Below are 23,428 nucleotides of genomic sequence, written 5' to 3'. Positions count from 1 at the left end.
AGAAGGACGAGGGCGGGGCAGGCAGGGTGCCAGCGGGGGGCTGCGGTGGCCCCCCGACAGGGTGTCTGAGAGCTGGTACAGGGCAGAGGCAGGGCGGCCCTCGGGAGGGGCAGGGAGTGGGGCACCTGGGGTCTGTAGGTGAGCCGTTCGGCTGGAGGGCTGTGCCTACCCCGAGGTCCTGGGTGCCGACTGGAATATTCCCCGTGTCCCCTTCCCTCCCCACGGAATCCATGAGAGCGGGGACCAGGTTGGGACATCTCTGTGCCCCGATCCCGGTGGTGCCGGCACGAGGCCCTTGTCCTGGATACGCAGGTGTGGGGATCGAGCAGAGAGCCATTGTACCCCCTTGGCAGGGGCGTGACTTGTACCCAGAGCGGCCCAGCCAGTGACAGACCCTGTGACCTGCTCGCCCAGGGCCCACACCAAGCTAAGTGGGCTGGCACCGTGGCCTCCACAGCCCCTGGTCTGGGCCCAGATGGGACAAAGGCCTGTCTTTCTGTCTGTCGTCTGCGGGGAGTCTCAGGCCGCGCCCGGCGGCGCCAGACTTTCCCCCCAGCCCCAGGTCAGGAGCGGCCCTCGTGGGTTTCCAGCCCGCAGAGACCCACGGCTGCTGCAGGGGGGCCGTGTCCCCTGGTTTCTGTCCCGTAGGCCTACGGACACCAAGCCCAGCCATGGCGCGTGGAGGTGGGGATGTTGGGGGCAGTGGCAGCCGCGTCCCCGCCGGGCTGGGCCTCCGCGAGGCTGCTGGGCCCCGAGCAACCAGTGTCCTTCTGCAGGCGGCTCCGCGCTGGGCCTACGGGGCCAAGGCTGGGCCTGGGGGGGCGGGGGCCAGGCTGCCGGCGGGCCCCCCACCAGATAGCTTCGCCTGGGTCCCACTCAGTGCCCCTGCCAGGGCTGGAGGCCGGGGTTGTGGGGAGGCCACCTCACCTGTGCAGCCCCCCGGCCAGGCACCCTGCATGTGGCCCCTGCCCAGCCGCTGGCGCTGCAGGCACGTATTTTTTGGATGCTGAAGGCAGGCCGCTCCCTCGGGCCCGTTCCTGGCAGCAGAGCTGTAGGGGGCAAGAGGTCAGTGCGCTGGGCCCAGGTCCCACTGCCACGCGGGGAGCCTCGTGCCGCCCCCAGGCCCCGGGCCTCAGTCCTGGTCTGTCCAGAACAGTCGTGGCCTTAGAGGTGGTCTCCAGTGTGGGAAGCGCTTTGTGGGAGAAGCGCGTTGCACACCCTAGGGGCGGGCCTAGGCTGCTGGGCCATCTCCAGGCCTGTGACCATCACCGGCTCGCACGTGGGAGGGAGACAGACCACGGCTGGGGGGGTGGGGCACATCACAGAGGCACAGAGAGGGGCGGGGAGGGCACCTGGAGGGGCACCGTGTGCTGGACTGTCCCGTCTGAGGGGAACCAGCTGGGGCTCAGGGGGTGCCCTGAGGACAGTGGGGCGGGGAAGGGGTGGGGCACGTCTCCATGTCAGCACCCACCTCAGCTGCAGGTGGGGAGGGCACAGGGGGTGGGGGCTCGGGGAAGCCCCGTGTTCATGCCTCTGCCCGCCGCCCCGTCTGGCCAGGTGCACCTGATGAAGCCGGATGTGGTCCCCAAGGCGTGCTGCGCCCCCACCAAGCTGAGCGCCACCTCCGTGCTCTACTACGACAGTAGCAACAACGTCATCCTGCGCAAGCACCGCAACATGGTGGTCAGGGCGTGCGGCTGCCACTGAGGCGCTGCCCCCCTCTCCTGCAGGCAGGGAACACTCACAAAGCCACCATTGCTGTGGGGGGGGGGGGAGGGCAGGGAGGGCCACATATGCCTGCCGGGGTGCCCTGCCCCAGCCCTGGGGTTTCTGTTAGACTGGCCGGCCCAGCCTCACAGGCCTGAAGGACGCAGCACTGCTGCCCGCGCGGTGCCACTTTGACGTCCCGTCTTAGGACGTGTCCTTGGCCATCCCCAGCCTGCGCTGCAGGTGACCCCGGCCCGAGGGTGACCAGCTGGGTTCTGAGCAGGGCTCCTGCCCTCAGCACAGCGAGTACTGGGCTCCTAACGTGGCATATTCATTGGCCACCCACCAGGCCACTGCAGCACCTACTTGCATTCCCTCCTTGGGGAAGAGGTGTGAGCACCCCCCACCCCACAACAACCTTGGGGCGCCCAGTTCCCGCCAGCTTCTCCACCCTGAGAGACGCCACTCTTAGAGCCAAGGCAGTGGCTGCAGCGGCCCCAACCGGCGCCATCAGTACCCAGCCCGGTGTGCCTCCCACTGACCCCAGATGGGCCCTCAGAACCGTCAGCACACAACCCCACACACCCACCAGCCGCTCAGAGTTAAGATGAAGCCCGTTTCTCGGGGCCCCTGCAGGCTGGGCAGGGGGAGCCGCGGGGGAGCCCCCAGAGGTAGAACAGGCCGCTGCTGCCGTGCCCCGCTGTGCCCAGGAGCCCAGACCTGCAAGCGAGAGCGGCCTGTGTCCCAGGGCGCGACAGGCAGTAATTAGGGGCCTGGGCAGGGCACTCCCTGAAATTGCTGCTCTCCTCAGAGCCGCCGCCAAGCCTGGACCGCCCCCCAGGCCCGGCACAGGTGGGAGCACCATGCCCCGGGGCACATTCCCGCAGTCACCTTGCCCCCCGAAGAGGGGACCCGGGTATGGAGGCCGGGCCCTGTTGGGGGACAGCCGGTGCCGAGGATCGCAGAGGGTGGGCCGGACTGGGTGCAGGGGGCCTGGACCGCGGCCAGGCAGCGACCCGAGCACAGTGCACCTGGACTCTGGAGACCTGGGTTCTGTCTGGTTCCCCCGCAGCCTCTGACCCGTGTGCTGCCCGACGAGTCCTGCTCGGGGTCAAGCTTCAGTCTCCCCTGCTCCCGGCAGAGCCGACACCCAGCCCGGGTGCTCAGCTGCCGCTTCGGGACCTTAGTGACCAGCGGTCGCCTCCCAACACCAAGGGCAGCGAAGGCCTGGGAACCTCCGACCTGCACTTGGACTCTTGGACGCCCAGCGTGTAGCCCGCACGCCGGGGCTGGGGGCCCTGCCCGGTGTGCCCTGGGATGCATGAGGATGGCCATCTGGATCCCCTGCCACACCGTAGCTGACTTCTGGAGCCTGCGGCCGTGCAGGTGACCACCAGACCAAACCCCAACCGAGAAGGCCGTGGTGTCAGTGCACGACAGCCCACTCATTCCTGTGGCTCACCTGCCGCCCAGGTTGCGGTCAAGGTGGGGGCGGGGGCAGGGGCGGGGGGTGGGGTTGGCCTCGGAGGAACAGCCATGTCGGGGGTGCTGACCCGGCACCGCCCCATGCGCCCCTAGCCTGCGGCCCCGCCCACCCGCCGGCTTACCGGGCCTTCCGTCCGTGAGTCACTGTGGAGGACGGTGGGTAATGTGCTTCAAGAAACGCCCAAAATGCCACAGGACCAGAGGCTGTGGGTCGGGGAGCAGACCCGACCTGGACTCCCGGCTCTGCGGCTGGTTCCAGTGACGTAGGAGGTCCCCCGCAGGTTCAAGGGCTTTCCTCGGGGCGTTGGCTCTGTCCTGGCGAGGCCGCCGGGGTCAGCGGGTGTTGCTTTACGGGAATGTACCCGTCTGGGCCTCCCCGGCAGCCTTGCACTCGAGGCCACTCCTCCCAGAGCACATCCAGCAGGTGCCCCTGTGTTGGAACCGACACTGGTCCCGCCTCAGGCTGAGGTGGGCCTGGTGCGCACCAGGCCCGGGGACCTCGGGTGGCACGGGGCACGCCCCTGCCGGGGCTGCTGTGTCCCCGCGCCGTCCCCAGGCCTCCGGAATGCTGAGCTGGAGCTCTGCAGACGGTCTCTTCTCACCCAGAGCTGCGAGTCCGTTTGGCCCTAAAACAAACAACAACAAAACAAAAACAAAAACAAAAAACAAAATAAACGGGATCCCTGGGTGGCGCAGCGGTTTGGCGCCTGCCTTTGGCCCAGGGCGCGATCCTGGAGACCCGGGATCGAATCCCACGTCAGGCTCCCGGCGCATGGAGCCTGCTTCTCCCTCTGCCTGTGTCTCTGCCTCTCTCTTTCTCTCTGTATGACTATCATAAATAAATAAAATTAAAAAAAAAAAAAATTTAAAAAACAAAATAAACTTTTCCTCACTGAGAATATCAGGGGTGTGGGCACCAGGGAAATTTTTGAAAATAAAAAGTATCATACAAATATACACAGTCCCAGCACAGAGCTCAGCATCCGCCGTACCTCCTTCTGGTCTCCTCGCGCACACGTCTGTCTCCAGGTAGACACTACGGGTAGTTTACAGGTAGGATCGTGCTCTGCGCGCTGCTTGGTGATCTGATTTACTCAACCTGATGTATTTTGAAAATGTGTTATTAAATCTTTGAAAGCATGACTTGTGCCATTCCATCCGTGAGCCGCACCCTGGTTCTGTCCCCATTCCTTCCCCGCAGCCAGGCATGGGGTCCCCATGGAGCCCCGGCCCAGCGGAGGCAGGCAGCAGATGCTCGATCGTCAGCCCGGATATCGGGACCTGTCCACTCCCCCGAGGCTTGGTTACCACCCCGGGAGGGTTGGGGTGACCCCATGACAGATTCTGGGGAGGCTCTTACACTTCACACCCGCCACCCCAGGGCTCCTGGTCCCCGGCTTCCCAGCCAGTGTGCCCAGCCCGCCCGCCCGGGGCAGCCACGGAACCACAGCGACGAACTGTGTTCCCTCCATGGACGTCCTGTTCTCCTTTCTGGGGCTCAGGCCAGCCCATGCCCCTCCCCATGTCATCCCTAGAGCCAGCCTGTCAAGTACCCCGCACACCTCTTCTCCCACGCCAGCCATGGCCTCATCGCTGCCAGTCCCCACACGGTGACAAGGCCCCCGAAGGCAGAGACCAAGGTTGGCCAGGGATGCTCGTGACCTGCCGGGGTCACAGGCCTGCTCCCCTCCCCTCCTGGCTCAACCCAACCTCAACCCAAAACAAGAAGCCGCTGCACCCAGTGGCTGGAGTGTAGACCCTGATCAGAGCCACTGGCAGGCAGTAGGTGAGCCAGTGGCTGCCCGGGAGTCGTTTCTGGTGACTGATGGCTTCTGGGGCTCGGCCTCCGCACACGGGACATGCCGAAGGGTGACCAGCAGCAAAGCCTCGAACTGGCACAGACTTGGACTTGCTCTGGGTCTAGGGGAGGGCGGGGAGGGGCCAGGAACCATCTGTGCCTCAGTCTCCCCAGCACCAAGCGCAGGGCCCGGCAGGACTCTACTGACCACTGGTGCAGCGACCGAGTAACAGGCGACTGGGTGCCCGTCTGACTGGACCAGGTGTGAGGGCAGGACAGAGGCAGGGACAGCAGGATGGAGGCACCTGCACCAGCTCAGCCTCCGCGGCCCTGCGGCCACCTGACAAGGGTGCGCGCTCAGGGCCTCGGCCCGGGCGGGAGGCACACGGCAGCGCGGTGCTCTGCTCTGTCGCAGGAGGAGGTCCAGGCACAGCCGCAACCTTTGTAAACACCTGGACCTGGCTGACAGGCAGCAGGACAAGAACTAGGATTTATTTTAGCAGAAGCGATGTCCGGGAGCCACACGGGTGGGCCCAGGAGCAGCCGCGGCAGCAGAGGCCTGGAAGACGCGGCGCCTCTGCCCTCCCGGCCCACAGCCACCCTGGGGAGAGAGCCAGAGGAAGCCCGGGCCGCCTCTGCACAAGAGCTGCTCCAAGCAGACTCCAGGAGCCGGGACACAAAGCCCTGCTTGCCCAGAGGGGACTGATGCCCTGAGACGGTGTGACCGCTCCGGGACGCAGGGCAGTGCAGACACGGGGGGGTGCAGACTCATACGTACTCCCCGCAGTCGGCGATGATCACCTTCTGCTGCGGCTTCCCGTCCTTGCTGCCTTGTGGGGACAGATGGGGGCAGAAACCGGGGAGGGTGGAGGGTGACGGGTGGCTTGGGGCCCCTCCCCACGTGCCCCCCACTCTCCCCTGAGTGGAGCAGCGCCCCCCCAGCTCCCCCATAGGGCCATGCACCTGGAGCTGGGCAGCCCCCCACCTCGATCTGCCGCAGGACATCCAGGCCTTCCGTGACCTCCCCGAACACCACGTGCTTGCCATCTAGCCAATCCGTCTTGTCACACGTCAGGAAGAACTGGGGCCGTAGCTGGCCATGGAGAGCAGGCCTGGGGGCGAGAAGGGGCGGCTCAGCCCATACCCCGGGGCCCGGCCCTCAGAGGGACATCTGTGCCCACGTGTGTGGACAGCCCTTCAGGCAGCTCAGGCCCAGGAGGATACCGTGTGGACGCCTCATCTTCCGCTCAGGTGAAGTCAATGAAGTGGTGAGCAGAGTCGTTTAAACTACTTTAGATTGGTTTAGCCTTTCATTCATTCATTCAGTACTGTCTACTTCATAGCCAGGCTCCTCCTGGTAAGCCCTGGGGACACTGGCCCCAGCCCTGGTGTAGTCACACTAGTCACTCAAAAGATAAATGTGAAAAAAAAAAAAAAAAGATAAATGTGGATTCATCTCAGGGACACAAGGCTGGTTTAACATCCAAAAAGCAATATGACATAGCACATTAACAGGATCAAGTACAAAAAAACACAGAATCAACTCGATAGAATGGAAAAGGCATCTTACAAAACTAGGAAGAGAACCTGCTCAGTTTGATAAAGAGCCCCTACAAAAGTCCCCACATGGTGAAGACTAGGGATTTTTGCCCGAAGCTCAGGAATAAGACCAAGACATCTGCCCTCACTGCTTCTATTTGACATTGTACTAGAGGTTCTAGTCAGGGCAAATTGCAAAAAAAAAAAAAAAAAAAAAAAAAGTGAAGTTCGCTGATGACATGATCTCGTTATACACAAAATCCTAAGGAACCTATTGGAAAACTATAGGACTAATAAACTCAGCAAAGTTGCAGAATATAAGATCAATACACAAAAATCAACTTCTCTCTAGACTGGAGCAATGAACAATCTGAAAATGAAATAAAATGAAATCAAGAGGGGAGGCTCAGTCAGCTGGGCATCTGCCTTCGGCTTGGGTCATGATCTCAGAGTCCTGGGATCAAGCCCTGCATCTGGCTCCCTGCTTAGTGAGCATCAGCTTCTCCTCTTGTTCCCTCTCCTCATGCTTGTTTCCTCAGTCTCTGTCAAAGAAATAAATAAAATCTTAAAAAAAAATCAAGAAAACAATTTCATTGACAATAACATCGAAAGAATAAAATACTTAGGAATAAATTTAAAAAGTAGAAGCTTATACTTTGATAAATATAAAATATTACTGAAAGAAAGTAAAGACCTAAACAAATGGAAAGAAAGCCATGTTCATGGGTTGGAAAACTTAATTCTGTTAAGATCACGACACTTCCCAAACTCATCTACAGATTCAGCGCAATCTCCATCAAAATCCTAGCTGGCTTTTTTTTTTTGCAGAAGTTGAAAACGTATTCCCAAAATTCATATGGAAATGCTAGAGACCTAGAGCAGCCAAAACAATCTGGAAAAAAAAAAAAAAAAAGAACAAAACTGGAAGATCCACGCTTGTCAAATTCAAAATGTACCATGGAGCTGTCATAGGACAGATTTACAGATCAGTGAGGCAGAGCAGAAAGGTCAGAAATAAGCCCTTACATCTATGGTCAATTGATTTTCAACAGAGATGCCAAGACAAGGAAAAGAACAGCCTTTTCAACAAATGCCTGGGACAATTGGACATCCACAAAGGAAGGAAATTAAACCTCTTTTCTCATACTATACACAAAAATTAACTCAAAATGGGTCAGAGCCCTATTTAAGAGTGAAGCCATAAAACTTAAAATACAAGAATAAATCTTCATGACCTTAGTTTAGGCAGAGCCTTCTTAGTTATGACATCAAAAACACACTGATAGAAGAAAAAATATATTGGACTTCAACAGAATTAAAACTTTTCTGCTTCAAAGTAAACCATAAAGAAAGTGAAAAGACAACCCACAGAATGGCCAGAAACACTCGCAAATCATGTATCTGATAAGAGATCTATACCTAGAATATTGAAAGAACTCTTGCAATTCAATAATAAAAAGACAACTCCATTAAAAAATGGGCAAAGGGGGGATCCCTGGGTGGCTCAGCAGTATGGCACCTGCCTTTGGCCCAGGGCATGACTCTGGAGTCCCGGGATTGAGTCCCATATCAGGCTGCCTGCATGGAGCCTGCTTCTCCCTCTGCCTGTGTCTCTGCCTCTCTCTGTGTGTCTCTCTCATGAATGAATAAATAAAATTTTTAAGAAATAAAATACGGGATCCCTGGGTGGCGCAGCGGTTTGGCGCCGGCCTTTGGCCCAGGGCGCGATCCTGGAGACCCCGGATCGAATCCCACATCAGGCTCCCGGTGCATGGAGCCTGCCTTCTCCCTCTGCCTGTGTCTCTGCCCCTCTCTCTCTCTGTGACTATCATAAATAAATAAAAATTTAAAAAAATATTAGAAAAAAAAGAAATAAAATAAAAATAAAGCTGTTAAAAAAAATCCTACTACAGAAGAGCACAGCCTAGCGGCACAGACATTTGCTCAGTCAGTGGAAGCACATCCCACAGTCACATGTGGGCATGTCTCTGTCTGTCTGTCTGTCTGTCTCTCTCTCTCACACACACCCAGAGGTAACAGGACCACGTAAGATTCTGGAGGAGGTAACACCTGAGCTTAAAAAGCCCAGGTCTGGCAGGGCTGAGAGGTAGCACAGGCTGTGTGCTGGCGGTGTAAATGCCAAAGCCTGGGGCCTGCGTGCTGCCCTCGACGGGGCCACGGCCCCGCTGCACCCTCGGTGCTGGGGGTGATGGGAGCGGTGGGAGTGGTCGGGGTGGTGGGGGTGATGGGGGTGATGGCGGTGGGGATGATGGGGTGCTCGGGGCGGTGGGGCGCCTGCCGCAGTACAAACCAGCCTGGTGAACGTCAGCCTCAACTACCCCAATACTCAGTCACACCTTCCAGAATCCCGCAGAGATCAGGGAGGCCTGGGTGCCGCCCCCGAAGCGGCTACTAACTGCGAGGCCGACAGAGCAGGAGGCACTTCGTGGCCGGGCGCGGGCACCTTCGGAATCCGGGCGCCCCGCAGATGCTGGAGGAACCTCCCAGGAAAGGCGACCTCAGGACCGACCTCAGGACCGGGGCGGGGGCGGGTGGGGGAGCCGTGGCTCCCGGGGGGGGGGGGGGGGGGGGGGCTCTCGGCCTTCCCCGCGGATTGGACGACGACGAGGTGGGAGCAGGGAGACGAGCGCAAGCCCCGCTGCCAGAGATGGACCGGAGTCCGGGGACAGGACGGGGCGCTGAGCAGGGGGGCGGGGGGGGGGGGAGCAGGGCCCCGAGGGAAGCCCCAGGGGGAGCCCAGCACCGAGGCGGATTGGCCTGCGGACGCTGGACGGGCCGCCGCTGCCCCCTGGAGGCAGCTGGAGACCTCAAGGTGCGGTCTCGCCGTCGGGACTGCTGGGGGTCCCGGGGCTGCCGGGGAGGGGCGGCGCCCGCTTTAGTGCGAAGGGAGCAGGGACTCAGACGCCCCGCAGCGCCCCCGTAACAAGAATCCCCCCGTTGTTAAAGGAGGCCCCTCACCCAGCCTGGAGCCCAACAGGGGGCTTGAACTCTCTACCCTGAGATCAAGGCCTGAGCGGAAATCAGGGGTTCGTGCTTCATGGACTGACACCCCCACCCCCAACCCCGCGCCCTAAGAAACAATTATTCTTCATTCTCTCAGACTTTCCAATGCCCTGAGAAAGTTATGTAGCACAGAAAAATCTCTTCATAATGATCTCAGCTAAGAACCTAACTCCATTTTACACATAAATCCAAAGACTCCTGGGGGTCTCTGGGTGACTCAGTCGGTTAAGCACCCAAGTCTTGATTTCAGCTGGGGTCATGACCTCAGGGTCCCAGGATGGAGCCTCCTGTTGGGCTCAGCACTCAGCAGAGGGTCTGCTTAAGATTCTCTCTCCCTATGCCCCTACCCACCTCCCTCTCTAAAATAAATCTTTTTAAAAATCCAAAACTTATTTTCTGCGTTGAATTTTTCCAGAAATAGACCTACCACATAAACTGAGAGAACAGTGAAGTTTCCTTTTGTTCAGAATTCTACCGAGGGATTTTCAGTTTCAGAAAATATTACCGTGATCCTGGCAACAAAACACACCTGTAGCAGTCGGCACTGCAGTTAGGGCTAACGGTGGCTCGGGGCAGAAGAGCCGGTTAAAGTATTTCACATATTTGGCTGTGGCCAAGCATTTAAATACCAAAATACATACTATTTTATTGTAAATCACTTTCATTTTCTTTTATAATTATGACATAACACTATTCTTTTTTTTTTTTAATTTTTTTTTTTTTTGTATTTATTTATGATAGTCACACAGAGAGAGAGAGAGAGAGAGGCAGAGACACAGGCAGAGGGAGAAGCAGGCTCCATGCACCGGGAGGCCGACGTGGGATTCGATCCCAGGTCTCCAGGATCGTACCCTGGGCCAAAGGCAGGCGCTAAATCGCTGCGCCACCCAGGGATCCCTATTCTTTAAAAACACTATGTGATGGGGCGCCTGGGTGGCTCAGAGGCTGAGCGGCTGCTTTGGCTTGAGTTGTGATCCCAGGGTACCCCCCACGGGGAGCCTGCTTCTCCCTCTGCCTGTGTCTCTGCCTCTCTGTGTGTGTCTCGTGAATAAATAAGTAAAATCTTTAAAAAAAAAAAAAAAGAAAAGAAAAGAAAAACTATGTGATGGAAAGATATGTGAGCCAGGATTTTCATTTCCACTTAAAGAATCAGGTCTAAGAGGCAGGCACTGGGCTAACAGGTTCAGAACCATGAAGGGAAGAGGGAGGGAAGAGAGGCAAAACAAGGGTTGAGCTCTGGGTCCCTGCAACACTTCAGAGGTTGGGGGAGGAAAGAGGAGACCGAGGTGCAGTAGCAGCCGAGGAGAATGGGAGTGGTGGGTGAGGCGGATGGCAGTGGACGCCTGGGGAAGCCACTTCCATCCCCTTCGAAACCAACACCCTTACTCTCTCACCTCCCAGGAGCGTGAGACGCTCACAGACCCTGGAGAAGTTCCGTGCCAGGAGATGCCCTCAGTGGAAGGGAGCTGCTCACCCCTCCTGGGCCTCAGCCAGAACTCACGCCTGGGCCCCAGGCCTGAGTATGGAACAAGCCAGGGGCCCCAAGCCTGGCACCCTGGGACCAGCTGAGGCCTGTGTGACTGCACCGTGGCTCAACTCCACTCTGCACAATCTGCTCCCCTTGCTCCCTTGCAAGAGTTGTCCCCGAGATTACCCCCTGACAAACTTTCCACAGGTGACCCTCCAGGAGTCTGCTTCCCAGAAAAATTTGACCTAAAACAGCCCAAAAGTGAAAAACAATCTAGTGGTGGTAACGTATCCATGTTTTTCAGACATATAATAAAAGCCAAATCATCACCTGAAAGAAATGAATGTTGCCTTTGGCAGGCAGAAAAATTGACGCTGGGAGAGGGGTGGGGAGGAGAACATCATGTTGTAACAAACGTCACAGATGGATTTTCTTGAAACTATGTGCAATTATGACTTTGGTAAACCCCCCCACCCCGAAAAAAAAAAGAGGATTATGGATAAAAAACAATCATTATGAATAATCAAGAAAATAGGAAACACACAATACCTGTGAATGGTAGTCACCTCAAAGGCAAGGCAAGAGCTGGAGGTAGTGAGGAGAAAATAAATGTTAGCTTTTAATTTAGAGCTCTAAAAATAGTCACCTTCCAGTGGAGAAAGCTGGCAGCCCTCTCCTCAAGCAAGTGACCTAAATTGACCTCACGAATGCTAGAAGTATCGTCGTCGTGCGCTTCCTCACACGAGGTGTTCCTACCAGAACGTTCACGTGGGGAAGCACCAGGCAGAGACTAAGAAACCCTCTGCAGAGCAGGCCTGTTCTCTTCAAATCCTCGAGATCAAGAAAGACACCGAGACTCTGTTCCAAACAGAGGGAGGCTACAGACTCGACTGTGCCCGTGCAGCGGGAGTCTTCGCCAGGGAAGGACCACGACAGTCCCCAGAAAGGGCGATGCTAGGGAAGTGCTGAAACCTGAACTCGGCCCAAAGATCAGGAAATAGCGTACAGATTCAGCGGGCATGCTGTGATCACGTAAGGAAGCAGTCTTGTTCTTAGCAAATATATACTTAACTATTTAGGGGTCAAGAGGCACGATGTCTTCAACTTCCTCTCAATTGTCACAGCCGGGGTGGGGGTGGGGGTGGGGGTGAGGAAGAAATATATCCGAGTGTGTAAATTAAATGGAAAAGTGTACTGAGGGCAAAAAAGTAACGTAGTGAGTGGATAAAGCATATGTAAGAGATCCTCGTACTATCCCTACAGAATATTCCACGCATCTGTGTCTGCAAAATATCAAAACAAAACTACCAAAAAAAAAATACAATTTATAACTTGCAACTGCCTATCTTTCTAATGGTCCTAAGCCTTCAAGAATGCCTGTGCAGGCTCATGTGACAAGAGGCTGGGGTCCCAGATGTCTCAGAAGGGCTCAGATAAAAGGTGTTGAAGTCTCAAGATTCCAGGCAGCTTCCTCCCCAGCCGGCTTGGCCACCAGCCTCGGGCCAGAGTCCTGCTCACCTGCTGTCACGGGAAACAACGTCTAAACACAGCAGCATCTGGATGCGGCTGGCCGGCTTGTTCCCGATCTTGATGTCCATGTACACCTGAGGATTTGACCGGGCCTTTTTGGCAGCGGGCTCTCCCTGGGTGCAGAAATCATTAGTTTGGAGAGCACTCTGACTCCCCAGGTAGGAGAGCGAGCATTTTTTTTTTTAAGTTTTATTTTTATTTAAGTGACCTCTATACCCAACATGGGGCTTGAACTCCCAAAGCCGAGATCGAGAGTTGTAGGCTCTACTAACGGAGCCTGCCAGGCGACCCAGGAGACCGAGTTCTCTGAACACACACCAAGGACCCAAATGCAGCAAGTGGGCTATGGCAGGTGCTGACGGGGAAGGCCCCGGGCCGTGGAAGGGCAGGTGGAAGGCAGAGGCCAGGGCCCTGGTCCCTGGCCCGACCCCCAGTGACCGGAACCCCCAGCACCAGCTACCTGAGCCCCATTCCACAGGCTCAGGACCTCATCACACTCGCCCTGAGACGCACCAGCACGCTGCACCCTGGCCTGCAGTGTGCAGCGCTCCACACCTGCAGACCCCAGTTCAGAAACATCTGGTGGCTTAGTCGGTTAAGCTTCTGCCTTCAGCTCAGGTCATGATCCCACGTCCTGGGATAGAGCCCCGTGTCAGGCTCCCTGCTCAATAGGCAGTCTGCTTCTCCCTCTCCCTTTGCTGTTCCTCATGCTTATATGCTCTGTCAAAGAAGTAAATAAATAAGATTAAAAAAAAAATAAAAAAACCAACAAACAACCCCAGTTCAAGCCCACCCACCTTACTCATGTCACAGGGACCCATAACCTTCTCCATCTATGCCACCCCCTACAGATCCATAGCCGGGCTGCAGTGAAAGCAGAAACGGCTGCCTTCTGACTCAGGCCAAGTGCCCAGAATACAGTGAGGGGGTCGGACCTTGCTTTGTGCTCCACGCGGACTAGGGTGACTAGCTGATACATACACATTCAGGACAAACCCATTTGTTTGCTAAAGAAAACTACTGTCTCTGACCTACCTGTGGTGTGGATTAATCGGTCAATGTGTGCACACTGAGCTTTCAGGCCAAGTGCTGGAGATGTTAAGGTCCCTGAGGAGCTGGCGATCCAGCGGCAAAGGTGGGGGAGGGGAGGAGGGAGGTCGGCCACCAATGCGAGAGGCACACGGACCCCAGTGCCAGGCACACAGCCTTCGTTCCAATCTTGGCTCCACCCTTCTGAGCCGCATGATGTTGGACAGGTTACTTGATCGCCCGGTGCTCAGTTTTGTCACCTCGAGTTGGAGACAGTTATTAGTACTTAGCTCAAAGGGTTATTGTTAGGATTCAGTATTTGTAAAGCACTTAAGAGTCAGCAACATGTAAACATTTTTAAATAAATGTCAAAATAATGCCATAAAATGCGAGGACTGAGGTTGCCACAGGAGCCCAGAGGCCACAGAAGCCCAGAAGGGACCCTTATCTCACTTCACTGGAGGAGTCAGAAAAGTTCCCTGCAGAAGGCAGCAGCTGAGCTCAGCTATAAAAGCTGAGTAGGAGTTAGCGAGAGAAAGTCAGTTGGAAAGGGAATTTAGGCAAAGGGACTGCATGTGTGAAAACACAGAGATTTATACCTACAAACTTTATTCTAGAATGCAAACTAGGGATACAGTGTGGAGAGAGGAGTGGGGTCCAAACATGGAAAGCCCCTCTGTCCCCCACTACAGATGAGGCACCCCTAGGCTGCTTGAGGAGAGCCACGTGGTCAACTCTGTACCTTAGAAAGCTCCCTCCGGCTGCTTGGGATAGGAGGAAGCAGGTCCAGGGCAGGGAGACCAGCTATTTGTAGGAGAGACGACAGAGGCTACGCCAAGCTACTGTGGCGGAAGCAATCAGGAGAGCAGAGATTCAGGCAAATGTAAAGGAGAACACTGCAGGATATGGCAATGCAGTAGGTGTGGGTTGTGATGAGGACCGGAGAGGTCATGAAAGTCCCTGGGTTGGGTGACTGCGGAAGATGGCAAAGTTCACTAAGATCGGGTCCTCAGGATGACCAGAGCGGAAGGAGAGAGGAAATCCACTTGGGATGTGCTATGTTGATTTATGGTGCCTGGAAGACATGCAGGCAGGAACACATGAAATTCAGGAGAGAGGTCAAGGCTGGCCCTAGAGATCCGGAAGTCAGCACAAGGCTGAGTGGCTGTGATAAGCTCAGACACTGGCCAAGTGGCCAAAACTGCAAGGACAGTGTGCAGAGACGAGCAAAGGGCTAAGGGAGGAACTCAGAGAAACACTGTTGCTCTAAAGGTGGACAGACGAGCAGCTTGGCTAACCCCAGAAGCAACATCACTGTGGGGTATGGAGAAGCAGGAGAAAGTGCTGGCACCTGGGTCCATCTGAGGGGCTGGGGCTCCCCGGAATCAGGCCAGGAACAGGAAGAGTGTGAGCCTGATACCAAAGTCTTCACAGTGAGAGTGCAGGAAAGGTCAGGAGGATGCCGGTGAGGGGGCGTCCTCACTGTTCCTTCTCATCTCAGACCCCTGCCTAGTTTAAGCAATCTCAAGTTGGGACCCAAGCATGCTGGAGGATACTTCTCATTTCAAGCCTCACACGGAGAGAGAAGCAGGCTTCTCCATTCACCTCACCCATCACCACCCACATCTAAGTGCCCTGCGGGGAAAGTACCCGCCCCTCCTGGGGAAGTGCAGGCCTTCGATCTCACCCCCTGGGTTTCCACTTTGGGAGGCTCCATTCCTTCCTCCTCTTTATTCTTTTCAAAGAGTCTTCCCAGAAATCTTCACCAGTCATCATCTGACCACACTGAAAGGCAGAGAATTGAACAAATGCTAAGAAATTCAAGCTACCGGCCACCTGCCCCCTGACTGTACTTAGTTCTTTGCGGCTGTCAGTCATGTGGACGCCCCATGGGGCTCTCACAGGCAGTTGTCTCTGAGGACAAGGGACGCTGCCACCGGGAAACGTTAGGCCTCAGGTCCAGCTCTTGGCAGACACAGATGGCAAAAACAGAGGAGGACCAAGCCGAGCCAAAAGGGAAGTCCCAGCCACTGTCGGAGCTGGACAGGCCCAGTCTGCGTCTACGGCCCAGAGCAAGACTTTATGGGGACAGTGGCTCTAGCTTTGCGGAGGATCTCAAACTCTCTTTCCACGGAGGTGCTGCGCTCTCTTCCCTACTCTACAGCTCTCTGTGAACACCACTGCAGCAGAAGTGAGACAGGGATAAAAAAGCAAGAGGCCAAAGTTGAGGATGTGATGAGGCATCTGCGGTGCCCCCACTCACCTGGTCTGGATGAGCCTCCCTCAGTTCTCACTGGGTTGGCTAAACGGACAAGAACTGTCCGCCCAAAGAGTTCAGAGCCATCCTGCAATACAACTTAGCTGCTTAAACCTCATTTAGGTTAAAAAAAAAAAAAGATTTTTACTTCTAAGAAGTCTGAGCCCTGCTCATGATTAAGTCTGTGCCAGGAGCCCACACCCCCCAATAGCCAGCTAAGCACAAAGCTAATCATAAAATGTCCCTGAGCCACCTCACACTTCTTTCAACACCAACAGGAAATTCTGTGCTGGCATGATCTTCGGATCTGAGCTCAGAACTCTGAAATAATAAGTATAAATGCAGTGACCGTGTATTGAGTCCACTTTAAAAAATCAAGACCAACACTAAATGAGAGAGAGAGAGAGTATTGCTGGCTGGTGGGACCATGTTTGCTGAAAAAGTAATAAAGGACTATTATCCAAGAATAACTGATCTAGCGAAAGGGAAGTAGATAGATTTTTTTAAAAAGGTTTCTTTGGGACCTTTTCATGAAAACTAAAAAAATATGAAAGATGATTTCTTAATTTAGTAAGTTATAGGTTATAATTATAGCTATGCTCTTGTTCTTAGAAACAGATGGCTAAAATACTAATTTTACTGCTAGCAATTAAGAAAAAAAATTGAACCATAGCACGAAATATCCTTATTTCACATTTAGTCATAAAGATTGATCATAAGGAAAAAAAAAGATTGATCATGAAGATTTAAAAAGAAAAGTGGGGGGGGAGAGAGTGGAAACAAATTTAAGAGTTCTGTTGCAGGCAAAATGATGGCCCCCTCAAAGATGTTCATATCCCATTCCCCAGAACCTATGAATATGAAGAATTACACAGCAAGAAGGAAGGAAAGTTGCAGATGGAATTAAGGTCGCTGGTCTGCTGACCTTAAAATAAAGATGTCGTACTGGATTATTCAGATGTGCCCAGTGTAATCACAAGGGTCCTCTAAATGTGCAGAGGGTAGGAAAGTCGGGTTCAGAGTGATACCGTGTGAGAAAGACTCACCTGGCCATGGCTGGCTTGAAGATAGAAGGGATCGGAAGCCAAGGAATGAGGTCAATCTCTACGAGTTGGAAAACACAAAGAAACAGACTCTCCCTTAGAGCCTCCACGAGGAATGGAGCCTTGCTCACACAGCGAGAACCCACTTTGGACTTCTGACCTCTAGAGCTGCAAGATAACGCGTTTGTGGTGTTTTTAAAGCCACTGACTTGGGGGCACCTGGGTGGGTCAGTGGTTGAGCATCTGCCTTCAGCCCAGGGCGTGACCCGAGGGTCCCAGGATCAAGTCCCACATCAGGCTCCCTGCATGGAGCCTGCTTCTCTGCCTCTCTCTCTCTCTGCGTCTCTCATGGATAAATAAAATCTTTAAAAATAATAAGAAATAAAGCCACTGACTTGGTGGTCATTTGTTACAGCAGCAGTAGGAATTTAAGTCGTTTTCTTTTGAAGCCTATCATACTCCTTGCAGGTTTTCTCTGGTTTAACTTCACACGAGTGCCAGTTTGCAATGGCTCAAAAGTCTGCACTTTGTTGACAAGAGCCGACCACAGCAGTTTTCCATGATTGCTTTCACACGCGTCGTGAAACCCTGCCTCTTATGCCAGATTCAGTTTTACCTTGCAATTCATTTACACTCTATTTGTGGTACGCTGCCCTAGACTAGAGGCTGGCAAACTTTCCATCAAGGGCTAGACAGTAAATATTTTTTTGTGGGTCATACAGTCTCTGCTGCATATTCTCCACCCCCCACCCCCACAACCCATTAAACATATAAAAAATGATTCAGCTCACAGACCATACAAAAGTAGGCCCCAGGCTGGATGTGGCCTGTAGTCCGGAGCTGGCTGACCCCTAATGTAGACACAAAAATGTCGGAGACACTGGCTGACAAAGATGATTGGCATTTATGCAAACATTCACTGGGAAGACGTTCGGGGTAAGAACTCGTTTTATAAGTAGCCAGTTCACCACGAATACTTTTCAAATAATGACAACTTTTGCTTCCTGGATAACTCTGCAAGTCTGGAAACTGGAAACACAATATGCACCTGAGGGTCCCACGTGCTATAAAGCAGCATCAAACAGCTTTAGTAAAAAAAAAAAAAGGCAGTCTCAGCCAGACCACGTTGTCGATTGCTGCTGCAGCTTCCTGCTAAGAAAATATGGGAGTTCATGCTTGCAGTCCCACTCTTCCTGTGGTGGCACTCAAATGAAAGCTCAGTAGCACAAGCACAGGAAAAAAAGACATTTTGCCTTCCTACCCACCTCGACTATACACATCTAACAAAGGGCACGTAGTAACTGCTGGTGAGAACTGGTGATGCAAGGATATGTGCTCAGGTTATGGGAACAGAATACACACAGGAAATAGGAACTAGCAACGCCAGGCCCCGGAAGGCTTGGGGCTCTCAGGATCTGTCTTCCATGTTCTGACTTCATGAGGGGAACCATGAGCCGGGCCTGGTGGGCCTTCCTTCAACCAGAACTTCCTGTCCCTTGGCAACTGTCACCATCAAACCGGGGTTTTGGGGATTGAAGTGTCCCCCAAAATTTCATGCCTACCCAAATTTAAGAACGTGACCCTATTTAGAAATAGGGTCTTTGCAGACATAATTAGTCAAGATGAGGTCATACTGGATTACACTGGGCCCTAAGTCCCATGACTGGAATGGGGTTTTTTAAAGATTTTATTTATTTTTATTTAATTTTTAAAGATATTTATTTATTTATTTATTATTATTTTTTATGTTTGTTTGTTTATTTATTTATGTATTATTTATTTATAGACATAGAGAGAGAGAGGCAGAGACATAGGCAGAGGAAGAAGCAGGCTCCATGCTGGCAGCCTGACGCAGGACTCGATACCAGGACTCCAGGATTGCACCCCGGGCCAAAGGCAGATGCTAAACTGCTGGGCCACCCAGGGATCCCCAGATTTTATTTATTTATTCATGAGAGACACACAGAGACAGAGGCAGAGACACAGGCAGGGGAGAAGCAGGCTCCATGCAAGGAGCCTGAAGCGGGACTTGATCCCGGGTCTCCAGGATCACGACCTGGGCTGAAGGCAGGTGCCAAACTGCTTAGCCACCCAGGGATCCCCACCATGACTGGAATCCTTAAAAGTAGAGGAGACACATGCAGGGAACAAGGCCATATGAAGACAGGACAAAGAGGGGGCTGATGCAGTTACAGGCCAGAGAATGCCAAGGATTGCCAGGAGCCAGGAAGAGCTGGGAGGAAAGGATTCTTCCCTAGGGCCTTCAGAGGGAGCGTGGACCTGCCATGTTCTTGATTTAGGACTTCTAGCCTCCAGAGCTAGAAGAGCTACGGGAATGAATTTCTGTTGTGCTAAGCCACCAAGTTTGTGGTGATTTGTTAGGGCAGCCCCAGGAATCCACTGCACCTATCCAAATGGAGAATAGCACCTTTGGTACCCAACGACAATAGTGACACTTGTCAAGGGTGGCTCAGTCAGTTAAGCATCTGCCTTCAGCTCATGATCCTGGGGTCCTTGGAATGAGCACCCAAGTCAGGCTCCCTGCCTCTCCTCCCTGGTTATGCACTCTCTCACTATCTCTGTTTGCTATCTTGGTCTCAAATAAAATCTTAGAAAAAAAAAAAAAAAAAGGCAACACTAGTTAAATACTAAACAAGGAAAATTTCTTACATCTGCCAACTCAAATACAACAAAAGCAAATCATCGGTGCTTTTCTACAATAGAAGTAGGTCACCAGTGTGTGAGCAATAGTTAGAGACCATATCCAGATGCCCTTTAAAGAATGAAAATCTGGATCCCTGGGTGGCGCAGCGGTTTGGCGCCTGCCTTTGGCCCAGGGCGCGATCCTGGAGACCCGGGATCGAATCCCACGTCGGGCTCCCGGCGCATGGAGCCTGCTTCTCCCTCCGCCTGTGTCTCTGCCTCTCTCTTTCTCTCTGTATGACTATCATAAATAAATAAAAAAAAAAATTTAAAAAAAAATTAAAAAAAAAAAAAAAAAGAATGAAAATCTAATTTTTAGAGGCTTCCACTTTGTCACTTTGTTTTAAATAAATAAACATAACTAAACAATGAAGTGAATTTTTAAACTTTGTAGTATCCAAGTCTACCACCACAGAATCTAAGCCTTAAGTTACTTTCCGAGCATGTGAATAACTTTTGTTTATAAGACGAAGAGTAGACAACGTTGTTTATCAATTATTCACTCCAACTGAGTACCAGATGAGTACAGAGCACTGACCCCACTGAGTTAGGTGACTCGTAGGGAAGGCAGCCTGGTGCTTGTCCTCAGGAAAACACGTTAGCTGGCAGGGAGCGAGAAAAACAGGAGGTAATAATTTTTAGAATTCAGGGATAGTAGAGGCCCCCAAAGCCAGTCTTCCTGTTTTATTTAAGAAACGAAGCACTGGGGCAGCCCGGGTGGCTCAGCGGTGTAGCGCCGCCTTCAGCCCAGGGTGTGATTCTGGGGACCCAGGATCAAGCCCCATGTCAGGCTCCCTGCATGGAGCCTGCTTCTCCCTCTGCCTGTATCTCTGCCTCTCTCTCTCTTTCTGTGTCTCTCATGAAAAAATAAATAAAATCGGAAATAGACTAATAAAAAACCTCAAATAAATAAAATCTTTAAAAAAAAAAAAAAAAAAACGAAAGAAACGAAGCATTAGGGCAGCCCGGGGGAGCTCGGTGGTTTAGATTTAGCGCTGCCTTCGGCCCAGGGCGTGATCCCTGGATCCTGGGATCGAGTTCCGAGTCAGCCTCCCTGCATGGAGCCTGCTTCTCCATCTGCCCGTGTCTCTGCCCCAACCCCCATCTCTCTTTCTGTGTCTCTCATGAATAAATAAAATCATCTTTTAAAAAAAAGAAACGAAGGATCAGAGAGGTTAAGTATCACCCCTGAGTCAGTGGCACAGCTGGGTTTAAAACTCCTATCTTGGAGAATAACAACCAAGGATCAAATAGAAACGCGCCCTGTAACTGAAACCAATTTCAGGGAAACTCCTCTCCCCACCCCCATCAGCAGAGGCCAAGGCTCCCACTGTTGCAGCTGAGCTGCCGGGCTGCCCTCTGCTATTTAAAAGCACAGCTGCCAATTGGGAGGTCTGGTCAGCAGGTGTGGTGGGGGTACGGCTATCCAGCAGGTGGTGTGAAACAACACGCAGACCTTTCAAGGTTTTTCTAAACTATCTTCCTGCTGAATCTTGCTACAAAGTTTTTATGTTAAATGATCAGAAATCAAAGGCCCCAAATGGTTCCAATGTGGAGAAAGCCTTTCCTCAAATCCAACAAACCTTCAATCTCAATGTCAGCCCATAGTCACAGCACCATCCTGAACCTGTTGTCCTCAGAACGTTCCTCTTCCATCACCAAGATCATAGCCCTGTTGACCTAGAGAGACATCCTGCTGAACTTCATTACACACCAACCATACCCAGAATGCATAAGACTTAAAATTCTTGAGTTCTTTTCTTGATGTTAGGAATCTGAAAAAGAGACATTGAAAGGTCTCACCTGTTTCGCCGGAGGGAATTAAGTGTCTGCGCTGCGGGCAGCCTGGGTGGCTCAGCAGTTTAGCGCCGCCTTCCGTCAGGAGCTGATCCTGGAGACCCGGAATCGAGTCCCACGTCGGGCTCCCTGTGTGGAGCCTGCTTCTCCGCCTCCCTCTCTCTCTGTGTCTCTCATGAATAAATAAAAGAAATCTTAAAAAAAAAAGTGCGATGTCCCCGGAAAGGAATAAAAGCAGCACGAGGCGGAATGCCTGGGGGGCTTCGCGGTGGAGCATCTCACCGCGTCTGCCTTCGTTCTTCCGCCCAGGGTGTGATCCTGCAATCGAGTCCCACGTCGGGCTCCCTGCATGGAGCCTGCTTCTCCCTCTGTGTCTCTGCCTCTCCCTCTGTGTCTCTCATTTACAAATAAATAAAAATCTTAAAAAAAAAAAAAAAAAAAAAGGCAGCATGAGGAACTTTGTCCTCCACCTCCTCTCCCAGCTCACCTGCAAACACCAAGTGCCCTCTGAACCAATGCCCTCCACGCCTTTGGTACAAGCTGCTGCAACACCCAGCAAAACAGCAACAGGGAAGGGCAGAAGGAATCCCTCATGCTGTGGGTGTGCAAAACGCCTCGTGCGGGCCGCCCCGCCCCATCCCCCCGTCAGGCCTCCGTCCAGCGTCCGGTTGCTGGGATACCTTGCCTGCTTCCACGCCTCTATACAGTCACTGGAATGAATCCAAGAGCGCAAATCGGATCACATCACTCTCCTGCTCCATATTCTCCCGAAGCCCGCTAATGCCCCCCGACAGAGTCCAAATTCCTCCGGGCGGCAGGCGAGGCCCCCGCGCTCCCTCGACGCAAACGCTTCGCTCCCGGACGTCAGGCTGCTTCAGCCCTCGGCGGGCTTGCTGCTCTCCTCGCAGGCAACAGCCTCACTCCTGATGTTGCAAACCCAGCTCGGGGCTCCGTGCCTCGGGGAGGTTTACCCTGCCCTCCCCTCCCGCCCGCCGTCCCCCCCACTCAGCGCTCGTTCCCGAAACCCTGCGCCAGACCCCCATCGACCCGGTCCATCACACGCAGGCACCGCGGCGCTCACCAGCCCCTGCAGGAAAGATGCTTCCAGAACTCCCCCGCGAGCCTGTGAACTCCTTCCTCTAAGGCGCCGGGGCCGCGGGAGTTTGCAATGCGGCCCCAAGTCACAAGAACAGCTCTCACCAACCCTCCGAGACCGGGGTCCGGGGGGAAGGGGTTCTGGGCAGCGCCAGGCCCAGCAAGGCCCTCAGGTGGCGGGTGCCGTTCACAGGCTGGGAGAGCAGAGCCACCAGAGACGCCCCCTGCCTCGCCTCAACGGAGCCCCCACCTGCCTCCACAGCGCACGGTACGGCCTCGGCGGCAGCCATCTTACCCCCAGGCGCTTCCGCCGGAAGCTGTAGCGCAGGCCCCGCCCCCTCGCCGCTGCGCCCCGCGCGGTGCACCTGTAGCGGAGGGGCAGGTGGATCCGGGGCTGGGGACACAGGCACATAGGTAGCTGCATTAACCGCCAAAGGCGGGGGACGCTGGAATCCACTCCGAGACTGGAGCTTTGTTTTATTTCCATTTATTTTAATATCAGTGTGATTAATATAATTAACGTTAGGTGTACTTGTTTCAGGTGTACAATATCGCGGGATTCGGGATTCCACACGCTGCTCTGGGCTCACGATAAATGTAATCCCCATGCCCCCCACCCACCTCCCCTCTAGTAACCGCAGGTTTGTTCTCTGTATTGGGAGTCTGTTTTGGTTTGCTTTTTTCTTTGTTCCTGTTCTTAAGTCCCACGTGAGTGAAATATGGTGGGTCTTTCCCTGGCTTATTTCGCTTAGCATTACACTCTTTACCTCTATCCACCTATGTTGTTGCAAACGGCAAGATTTCATTTTTATGGCTGAAGGATACTCGTGTGTGTGTACACTTCTTTATGCATTCGCTCATCTGAGAGCACTTGGGTTGCTCCCATAGTTTGGCTATTGTAAATAATGCTGCGATAAACATAGGGACGACACGTATCCCTTTGAATTAGTTAT

At 53.6% G+C, this 23,428-nt stretch overlaps 1 protein-coding gene and 1 long non-coding RNA gene across 8 annotated transcripts; both read right to left on the bottom strand.

Annotated features, from left to right (window-relative positions):
* Positions 1-21: 21 nt before the first annotated feature.
* LOC121481057 lies at positions 22-3,156 on the bottom strand. Its single transcript, XM_041738016.1, has 3 exons — positions 2,599-3,156; positions 2,293-2,427; positions 22-1,659 (listed from the first exon to the last, which is right to left on the bottom strand). Exons 1-3 carry the CDS (start codon positions 3,154-3,156, stop codon positions 1,165-1,167), a joined length of 1,188 nt encoding a protein of 395 aa, XP_041593950.1. The 3' UTR covers positions 22-1,164.
* Positions 3,157-12,724: 9,568 nt separating this feature from the next.
* On the bottom strand, positions 12,725-22,770 carry LOC121481382. Of its 7 annotated transcripts, none has more exons than XR_005985271.1 (8): positions 22,061-22,770; positions 21,387-21,799; positions 21,167-21,263; positions 16,884-16,941; positions 15,268-15,365; positions 14,323-14,655; positions 13,587-13,840; positions 12,725-13,271 (listed from the first exon to the last, which is right to left on the bottom strand). It is a non-coding gene; the product is annotated as an uncharacterized LOC121481382 (long non-coding RNA). The 7 variants fall into 7 exon arrangements; XR_005985269.1 differs by lacking the exon at positions 14,323-14,655 and having other exon boundaries at positions 22,061-22,303; positions 22,462-22,770; XR_005985274.1 differs by lacking the exon at positions 14,323-14,655 and having other exon boundaries at positions 21,167-21,276.
* Between the last annotated feature and the right edge of the window lie 658 nt (positions 22,771-23,428).

The sequence above is a fragment of the Vulpes lagopus genome, chromosome 23 (genome assembly GCF_018345385.1).
Source record: "Vulpes lagopus strain Blue_001 chromosome 23, ASM1834538v1, whole genome shotgun sequence".
NCBI classification, from domain to species: Eukaryota; Metazoa; Chordata; class Mammalia; order Carnivora; family Canidae; genus Vulpes; species Vulpes lagopus.
The sequence above is the reverse complement of the archived record's forward strand: the minus strand, read 5'-3'. Positions and strand labels throughout refer to the sequence as shown.